Source organism: Aristolochia californica, unplaced genomic scaffold (assembly GCF_029961685.1).
Source record: "Aristolochia californica isolate CCGP_79_NKW_82.1479 unplaced genomic scaffold, dmAriCali1.0.hap1 SCAF_2, whole genome shotgun sequence".
Classification (NCBI taxonomy): Eukaryota; Viridiplantae; Streptophyta; class Magnoliopsida; order Piperales; family Aristolochiaceae; genus Aristolochia; species Aristolochia californica.
The window spans coordinates 39,220,520-39,231,186 of record NW_027181881.1 but is presented as its reverse complement, the minus strand read 5'-3'; the positions used below and the strand labels follow the sequence as shown (position 1 = coordinate 39,231,186).

Sequence of the window (10,667 nt, the reverse complement as noted above, 5' to 3'; positions counted from 1 at the left end):
TCCAGGTCCAAAATGTAAGTATCTCATGTGATGAAACCTTTTCCAGTTCTCTTTGACATTCCACGTATCCCATAAAAAAAATGAGAAACCTCGGATTTATTTTGGAAATTATGAATCAATTATGGCGCGGGTCCCACGGATCCACAATGATAGCGCAGTGCCACTGTCTGAAACAGCGACCAAACCGCTTAGATTTGATGGGAACCATGAGAAAAAGTGATGGTTAACCCATTCCTCCAACCAATACCGAAAACCAGTCCACGTTCAGAATCTACCTCTCGCCTAACCACTGCCTTGTCTTCCTATAAAAGGAAAACGTTTAATTTCTTCCTCGGGTCGCCGTTTCTCGTTCTGGCGTTGTAGGTTGATAGATCCAGAAGAAAGATAGGCAAGACGCGGTTCCCTTCCCGCGTCCTATGGAAGGATAGTAAGATATTCTTTGTATAGCTGAAGGTGGTCAGGAATGGGATTTGCAGCTGCAACGCCTTCGGTGATCGAAGATCTGATCAAACGCGCCGGCGGATGTGCCGTCATTGACGGCGGACTTGCCACGCAGCTGGAAATCCATGGTGGCGTTTTTGATGAAACTCTCTGGAGCGCCCGCTGTCTTATTACCGATCCTCATCTCATTAAGCAGGTGCTTAATAGCTTTGTTAACTTTTTTTTCTGTGAAGCTTCATTTTCTTGAATCCATGGTTTTGTCTCTTACTTTTATTTGTTCGTTTTTTCCCCCTCTTCTCTCTCTCCCTTGCAAATTCACACGAAGAGATGTTACATGTGATATTTGAATTTGTTTTTGGCTTGTCATAGCCTATTACGTTCATATTATCTCTGCTCTCATTTGGAAAAAGTTTGGAACCAGAGCTTTGGACATAGGAAGTGCATGCCATTTGACAACTCGAGAAAGAAATGGCTGCTACTTGGCCAATGCGTAAGGAGCGAGAATTGCATCCAGCATCCTTTTCTTTTCTTTTTTTTGTTTTAGAGCAGAGCATAATTTTCTCCAAATGTCACTGCATTCTACTATGATCAGCTTTATTTTGGCCAAAATTTTCTCATATTACTAATTCGTGGATTGGTGACTCCGAACTCTGCTTTGCCTACAGGTTCATTTAGAATATCTTGAAGCAGGGGCAGATGTACTAGTCACTTCTTCCTATCAGGTTCGTGTTTCTCTTCCACAAAAACATTGTTTTCACACACATTCATTTCTAACAAACTCAAGAGTCATCATGATGTAGCTGCTAATTCTCGCATCATGTGAAAAGAGTATTTACTTATAAGATTCCTTTATCTCAGCTTTTTAAAAGTGATTCCTTATTTAGATATGAGGTGTGCTAGGTTGTTGCCCACTTTTTGCAATGTGAAAATCAGGAGCCTGGAATGACTTATCAGCAAGGGTTGATGAAGAAGGATGGAGGAGGAATTTAGCTGACTGCTACTAACAAGTGTGCCTATGCTGTGTTGATTATCATGATGATGAGTGATGATTATTTTGTTCCTGATTGGAACAAATTTATGTTATCATATTTAATGGGATATTTTTGGCAGATTATCCACTGTTTTTTTCTTCCAGAGTTTCAGAGTGGGAAAAGACCTCCTAACTTTGGTTAGTTATTTTTAGATAAACTTGGACCTAATTTTAATACGTTTTGGAGAAAATTGCCTATACTAATGGACTAATTCTGCCCCATTCAGTTTGTATCCTAGTTATGTTGTCCATATCTCAGGTTCGTTGTCCTTGTTTCGGTGTGTTGATCGTTTGTTTAGGCCTGGACATGAAGGAGAGGGTTGGTGGCAATAGTTCACATTGTTGTAGTCAAGAAAAATATTATGCTTATTAGTTAAAAATTGTCTTTTAACTTTGACTAGTCAAGGAGTGGATTTGGAGACAACTTTAACAATTTTTATATCCATGAAGAAAAGCAAGTGTCATTTAATACTTATGTTGACAACCATGTTTTGAAATGTTTTTAGTAAAGGGTTATGGTATCTATTTAAAAATTGAAGTACCTATGGGAATTAATAAAATCATTTAGCAAATTTTTTTCCATTCATAATTAGATGTTGACTCAGTTGAGTGACATAAGGATGTTTTCAAATTTAAATTAGGTAAGTATCATTTATATATTGAAAGGCTTGAAGGCCTTTCCTTTGCGTATGAACTCATTTAACTGATAAACTGCAAATTCTGCAGAACTACACTCTTTTTTCTTCACTTGTGACTCACATTTGTCCACCTGAATGACCTCACTGGCATTCTAAAACTTGACCCATTTACACAGATAATCCAAAATGTAGTGGGATGTGGCACTGATATCTTTCTATACAAGCCAAGGATAATATTAAACTTGTAAGGCAAATAATCTGCTGCTGTAGTTAGGAACTAAATGTACTAATTTACTGATCTCTCAGTTCATCATTCAGCTTTTTTATATGTAAAATTGTCTTTTTACTAAACATTTATTGAGCTGTTTTTTTTCTGACATGCAGGCGACTATCCCTGGTTTTTTGTCCAAAGGATTATCAATTGAAGAAGGAGAATTACTGCTGGCTAAAAGTGTCAAACTGGCCATTGAAGCTCGTGATCAATTCTGGGAAAATGCGCGGAATCTTCCAAACCACACTTATAATCGTGCTTTGGTGGCTGTGTCAATTGGAAGTTATGGAGCCTATCTTGCTGATGGTTCAGAATACAGGTGACTGTTATTCTCAGGATCATTATCCTCACCATTGATGTTGTTGTTGTTGTTGTCATTATTATTTTTTAAAACACAGACAGTGTCATTGTTGTTATTTTTCTAGAATAGTGATCATAAACTTTTGTTAAGTAACTTAAAATAAGAAAAAAACCTGATCTTGTGAGTTATGCATTGGCTGGCTGCAAAATGGCAATTTCATAAAGATGGGAAAATGGCCAGTTGAAAGAAGACCCTTTATTAATTGTGAGACCTGGCTTATGGTCTGTAGCACCTGTAAAATCAGATTATCTGCTCTTGATGTAGTAGTATGCATACAACATAAGAATTTGTATTTGCTTCCACGAGTGAACGTTTCTCAATTCATCAGCTGAGTTTTTGCTCTCATATCCAGTGGCCATTATGGACATGATGTGGGTTCGGAGAAGTTGAAGGATTTTCACAGAAGGCGTTTGCAAGTTCTTTTGGAGGCTGGTCCTGATTTGCTAGCCTTTGAGACCATCCCAAATAAACTTGAAGCTCAGGTTTCCTCCACTTTTACTGTATTTCTGTTTTTACTCACACACACACACACACACACACACACACATATATATATATATATATATATATATATATATGTATTCTAATTATATTAGTTAAGAATAGATATTCATAAGCATTTTGCAGTTCTTGTGGAAGTTCATATTTAATATCTCTTTCAACTTTAAAAGTAGAAAAGATGGTATCAGTTTTCATCCTATTTCTGAATTGGTATTATCAGCATTGTTGCTGAGTACTAGTATTTTTTTTATTTTTTTTCAGATATATGGTGCTGCACTTTTCTTCAAATCCTGTTTTATTTAAAGAATAAAAGTTCTGTGATAAAAATGCGGCCCGTTTCTCAGATCTTTGTATTCCTTTGACACCATTAGTACATTTTCTGGTAGACTCACATCTACTTTTTCTTTTTCCCCTTGGAGGCAGAATACTTTTCCCTGTTAGTGTTGAGAGATTCAAGCAAGTGCCAACCATGGTTTCTTCTTGGTAGTCCTGTTTATTTATTTTATTATTTTGTACTAAAAGATTTTATTGCAGGCTTTAGTTGAACTGCTTGATGAAGAAATTGTCCAGATTCCATCTTGGGTCTGCTTCAGCTCAGTGGATGGTGAGCATGCTTCATCAGGAGAAAGCTTCAAAGGATGTCTGGATATACTGAATAAGAGTGAAAAAGTGAGTGTGGTTGGAATAAATTGTGCACCACCACATTTTGTGGACAACCTCATCCGTAAATTTAAGAAGGTATGAATCTTTAGATATTTCGACTTATTATTAAGCAGTTGATATTCATACTGCCTTGACTGAAGGGTACCCCTTATTGACACGGTTCTGGTTATTGTTATTTTCCAGCTCACACACAAACCAATAGCCGTTTACCCGAATAGTGGTGAAATATGGGATGCCAAAGCTAAGAGATGGCTGGTAAGTATGTGTTTTCCTATCAATTGTAATTTGGAAATGCGTTCTTTTATCACTCTGAATAACAGTTCTAGTAGTTCTATTATATAAATAACTACATCAAATCCAAAACAAAGTGAAAAAAATTCAAAGTGTTTCCACTAACAGGCTATTGTAGTATATCTAATTACCGACAATCCCATGAACATGTCACTCATATACCCCTGCACTTCAAACTAATTCCTACATTAATTGAAACCAGAGAGTGGGACCTGACCCATGCTCTTGAAAACCCAGGTTGGGTCAAAGGTGTTTGGTCAACTCAACCCGAGTCCAGAGCTGGACTCTGGGCGGGTCAGAGGGGACTGTGCAAATAGGAACTGTAACTCTGACCACCTGACCCAGCCCCGTTAAAATGTAGTCGATCTGGTTGAGTCATGGGTCAATCCAGTGGGTCGGAAAATCATGCTAGAAACTCCTACGTAAAAGTCTTAGTTATGTAACTTGAACGTATCTAAAGTAATTAGGACCCACCTGTGCGTACATCTCTGATTATTAGCCCATGTTAAGTTGGTCCATTGTTTTCTGTGCAAATCCACTTTGAATCACTTGTATCCCATATAGTAAAATGGCTGTGACATCGTATTTTACAGTGTATTTATGTTTTCTTACATGTCAAAGTCTGAGCTAACTGATGGAATTTATTGACAAGAGTTGATTTGAAACATAGGGGCGTATAATTTTTGTTTATGCCATAATCAGAAGATGTTTAGGCAATTAATCGTTCTTTCATATATGTGCAAAGATCAGTTGGGTGTTGTAACACACTACTGAAAACTATAGCCATAGTCCTAACTATTATGTTTATCGTGTTGTGGAAAAATTTCAGTGGCATTCAGCTTTGTTCATAACAAGGAGTTTGCATAGTTTAGGCCTTTTAAGATTCTTTACTTACAGACTCGTTCTGATCTACACAATGATGCCTATGACTCTGTTTTTCACACGTTGGCAGCCATCTTCTTGTTTTGACGAAGGGAACTTCAAGGCTTCGGTAAAGAGATGGCGTGAAGCAGGAGCCAGCCTCATCGGAGGGTGCTGCCGTACAACACCATCAACCATTCGAGCTATTTCAAAGGTCCTGAAAGAAAATTCCTAAACCCTCTAATAATGATGGGAGCAAGTATTTTACCTAGTCCCAAAAATTTTTAATCGAAAAACGATCTCTTTTTTTTTTTTTTTTTGTGTTTTTTTGTGGTGGTTGTTGGTGCTCTGTTAGTGGCCGTGGTTGTGAAGCTGTCATATCTATAAAGAATAACATAGCAATCGTTTTTCATTTTTGAGAATTAATTGACCAGCTACGATTGGCTACCGCTGCCTAAAGCTTCAATGCGCTTTATTTGACTTAAAAAAGGATATCGTAATCACCAATGGAGCTAGTCTTCTGTTCTTTTAACAGTCTCTCAGTGCTGAGTGGTATGCATAATTGGAGGATGTTTTCTAGGCTCAGATTATTACTTTCTTCACAGCCGACTATCTTGTCAATCGAGGTCGGTGTCCTTACGTGTTTGTTCGTGGAACCTCTCAACAAATTTAAATTTATAAGAAAAATGGTCAATCATATCTTTCTAAGATCTTCCCGGAGGAAAGAAGAGATCCCCGACCCTCATCCCTGCTTTCTATCAACTTTTATTAATAGGCTTGTTGAATCAAGGGTGTGGCTGTATCGTACTTCTCTTTGTCTGTTTTGGACAAGATTTGAAAACACTAATAGTTGAACAGAATCCAATTGTCGCTTGCTGAGGCTTGACTAAAGAGTGAGGTAAAAAGGTCCGTTTCCAACTTTTGACTTGGTGAGAATCATGCCGAATCCAATATGGCAACTGACACGGTCGTGCAGTCTTAGTTATTATCACAATGAGAACTTTTAGCATTGCTTTTTTTTTTGGCTCATAAACACGGCAAGGAACAATAAGGCAACTGACACGGTCGTGCAGTCTTAGCTATTATCGATGAGAACTTTTACTTTTTTTCTTTTGTTTTTTTTGGCTCATAAAACACGGCAAGGAACCAACTTAGCTATTATCACAATGAGAACTTTTAGCTTTTACTACCTTTACCTTTTTCTTTTTCTTTTTTTTTTTTGTTTTTTTTTCTCATAAAACACAGCAAGAAACCCGTTTGGAATCGATCAACAATGAGACGCTTTAGAAAATATATATAAGGGTATTTTGGTTATTTTACTATTTTAATGGTTAATTTTTTTATGTAATCTTGTTTTGCAGGTGGGTGGTTAAATTTTCATGTATATAGGATATATACCTAGAAAAATATAAGATTTATTAAGTATATAGGGGTATTTTTATAATTTGTAACTCAAAACACCAATTTAACAAATATGGGAATTTGTGCACAATTTCCAACGAAACCTTTCAAACTTTTCAAAAAAAAAAAATTCTCCTTTCTCATTTTTCTCTTAATTTTCTCCTCTTCTTTCACCCAAATTTGGATTTTTACATTGTATCAAAACAGTAGATCGTTGCTGGGAGTATTCTACTTTAGATTTTTGCCATTTTTTAGGAGGATGACTTGTTGGAAGGAGAAAAACTATATGGTTTTGATGTTGGTTCATCAAAGTTTTTTTTTCATCTTTTCTCTGCCACAACCTTAGGGTCACTGGTCTTTATGAATCATTGAAAGATTCTCTACACTTTGATTGTCCTAACTAATTGGGTTTTTTGAGATATGCGTCACCCAACCCAGTATTAGATGCCTACATCATCACCCAATTGATGATATCGGCCCTAATTACTACGACTTTTGCATGATATTGGTTGAAATAATTATAAATTATTGGTTATTAGATTGTTCAAGTGCACATATCCTATTTTTATGCCTTGACCCTAATTTTGTGAGTGGGGTCCACCTTGGTGAAAAATCTAAAAATTGTCTTGAAGCTTGAATTGGTTATTTTGTGATAAAATATCAATATTATGGCTAAGGCAGGAGAAGTTTATACCCCTGGTATAGTAAATTATGGGTTTGATGGAAAATATATCATCGTGATTACTTCAAAAAATTGACAGGGCCTAATTATCTTTATTGGGTTAAGTCCATCAAAATATATCTTAAGGGTAGAAAGAAGTGGAAGTTTATCCGAGATGATCCTCCAGTGCATCCAGATGATGATTGGGAGGTAGATGACAGTCAGGTTATGACTTGGATTATCAATAGTATTGATTCTACTTTTAGAAAGCAAGTGATGAACTCTGAGACAACGAAGGCCATGTGGCTATCTCTGGAATCTTTATATGCACAAGAGAGTAATCTCTCTCAATATACAAATTTTCTTGGGTTGAAAAAAGGAAATCAAACTGTTACAGAATATTATAGTGCCATTCTTTAGCATATGGCAAGAGAACAATGTATATCATTTGTTTACTACAGATAAAAATGAGTTGAGAAAACAAAAAAATCAATTGCTTGTTTCAAATTTTTTGGATGGTTTAGGTGCTGAACTTGATGTTATTAAAACACACGTATTAGCTTCAAATGAAATCCCTACTCTCTCTATCACTTTTAATGGGATTATGAGGGCTGAAAAGACTATTGTACCTGGAACAGGTGAATGAGGTAAGATAATGGAAGCCACAACTTTTAATGCTTCCAAAACTACATCAGCCCCTACAAATTCCTCTAAGAGGTCAAGGTAAAGGCCAAGGTAGAGAGGGCCCAAGTATAGGTAGAGGACATGGTGATGGTAAATCAGAAAGGAAATGTGTTCATTGTGGCAGAAATAATAATTATTCTGACAGATTTTGGGTTAAGTTTGGGAAGTCTACATGGGCTAATTCTACTACTCCTGATAGTGGAAATGGGAGTTTAGATTCTTCTATGTCGATTACACCGGGTACTCCAAATGAAATGCATCAATTGATACAATAACAATAACATATTGCTCAGTGCATAGCCCAAATCTTTGTTGCTTCGATTTCAACATTTGTAGTTCATGCTTCCATCCCAGTTCCTAGTTCTACCATTGTTGACTCAAGTATGGCATCTTATCATGTACACTCATCACCATTATGGGTTTTTGACTCAGAAGCCTCCAGACACATGTCAGGTATGTTGTCATTGTTTTCCAATTTAAAAGAGTCTTTTGTGTTTCAAACATGTTAATCTTGTAGATGGTTCTACCTCTCCATTTGAAGGATTAGGCAATGTTACTCCTGCTTCATTTTTTGTCTCCTCAATTAGCAATTTTTTTTCTTAAGTTTCCTCTATATTTTTTGTGGTTAGTCAGCTAGCAAAGTCGATAAGTTGTTCCCTCACATTTTATCCTACTCATTCTGTTTTTCAAGATCTCGCGACGAGGAATACGATTGGTTCCACTCGTGAGAGAGATGGGTTATATTACATGGGGAACCATCGATAGAATAGTATTCAGAAGTTACATACTATAGATTTTCCTCTATAATGGCACTTGTAGCAAAGTCATCCATCTGCAGCAAAACTAACTCTAGTCTTTCCAGATTTTTCATCTAGTTTTTCTTTTCAATGCGAGTCATGTCAACTAGGCAAATATCACAGAAGTTCGTTTCCAGTCTCGTCTCATAAAACCATCCATCTATTTAAAATTATTCACTCAGACATCTAGAATCCTTGTCCAATGACTAGTCAGTTTGGTCATATGTATTTTATTTCCTTTATCGATGATTTAGGTATACTTGGATTTACCTTCTTAAGAAAAAATATGAGGCTTTTGATGTATTCGAACTTTTCTTCAATGAAATAAAATATCAGTTTGTTGTTTCATTTCATATCTTGCATACTGATAGTGGCCTCGAGTTCAAGAGTTATAAATTCCAAGTCTTTTTTCAAGAACGGGGAATTATTCATCAGACATCGTGTGTTTTACCCTTCAACAAAATGGCATAGCTGAATGTAAGAATCGTCATTTACTATAGGAAGCTAGCACAATGATGATACATATACATGTGCCCAATCCTTATTGGGGTGATGTTGTTCTTACAACCTATTTATTGGTTAATAGAATGTGTTTGTATGTGTTAGAAGGATTTTTTTTTTTTTTTATGCAGGTTCTTTTATCATCCATGCCATTATTTGCTATTTCTCCCCGATTGTTTGGATGTGTCTGCTTTGCTCATGTATTTGGGTCTTCCAGGGATAAGTTGTCTCTCCGAGAAGTTAAGTGTGTATTTTTGGGGTACTTTTGCACATAGATGGGGTACAAATATTTTTGATCGTCCACTAGAAAAATATTTGTATTTGATGTTGTTAATTTCTTTGAGGAAGTAATATTCTTTTCATCTATCTTTACCTTCTGATCTTGTTGTCTCACCAGAACCACCACCGGTTATCCCTATACCAGTTGATGAGCTCGTTGGACCATCACAAGCTGTCATTATCGAGAAACTATTACAGGTATATAAACGTCGAAAAGAAGTATCAACACCGACTCTCTTATCGGACGATGATTCTACTTTGTCTCCAGATCCTAAAGGTAATGATCTATATCTTCCTATTGTACTCAGGAAGGGTGTCAAGAAAGGTAAAGGTTTGTGGAATCCGTTATCTTGGTATGTGTCTTTTTGTTCCTTATATGACTCCTATAAAAAAATTGTTTTCCATTTCTACCTGCATTCCCTTCTTTAGGGCATGAGGCCTTCTTGTCTCCTGATTGGAAGCAAACTATGGACGTTAAAAAGGATTCTTTGATAGATGGTGTCACTTGGCCATTGTGTGATCTACCATCTGGGGCCAAATTTGTTAATTGTTGTTGGGTTTATACTATCAAGTATATTGTAGGCGGTTCTATTGAGTGGTATAAAGGGCGTTGGTTGCGAAGGAGTACACTCATACCTTTTGTGTTTGAAACCTTTTTGCATGTTGGTCATTTGTCGTATGTCCGTATTTTGCACTAGGTTGCAGTGAATCAGGGGTGGTCCTTACATCAAATGGACATTAAAAACACATTCTTATATGGTGAACTGGAATAAGAGGTATATGTGGAGTAGGCTCCAGGATATGTTGCTTAGGGGGAGACACTGAAAGTACGAAGACTTAAGAAGGCGATTTATGGGCTAAAACAGAGTCCACATGCTTGGTTTGAAAAATTCAATCAGGTTGTGGTATCTATGGGGTTCTCGAGGAGTCATTGTGATAACTTCTTGTTTGTGATGAAGAGGCCATTTGGAATTGTGGTGTTTTTTATTTATGTAGATGATATTATATTATCTGGAATTAAATTTTTTGGTATAGAGGATACCAAATCTCCTTTGTCTACACATTTAAAACTAAAAACTTCATACCGTTGAAATACTTTATGGATATTGAAGTGGCAAAAAGTAAAGAAGGTGTTGTGATGACACAACATAAATATGTTATAGATATGCTTCAAGAGTATGGCTTGTTGGCAGCCAAGCCAGTTGATACCCTAATGAAAGTGGGACATGATCTCCATGATGAGCAGAGTAATGAATTAAATGGCAAAACACAATATCAAAGGTTAGT

General features: G+C 36.5%; 1 protein-coding gene across 1 annotated transcript; it reads left to right on the top strand.

Moving 5' to 3' along the window:
• The first annotated feature begins 329 nt into the window (after positions 1–329).
• Positions 330–5,505, top strand: LOC137956126 (homocysteine S-methyltransferase 1). Its single transcript, XM_068803475.1, has 7 exons — positions 330–637; positions 1,107–1,163; positions 2,494–2,699; positions 3,094–3,223; positions 3,777–3,980; positions 4,089–4,160; positions 5,149–5,505. Exons 1-7 carry the CDS (start codon positions 464–466, stop codon positions 5,290–5,292), a joined length of 987 nt encoding a protein of 328 aa, XP_068659576.1. The 5' UTR covers positions 330–463; the 3' UTR covers positions 5,293–5,505.
• The last annotated feature ends 5,162 nt before the right edge of the window (positions 5,506–10,667 follow it).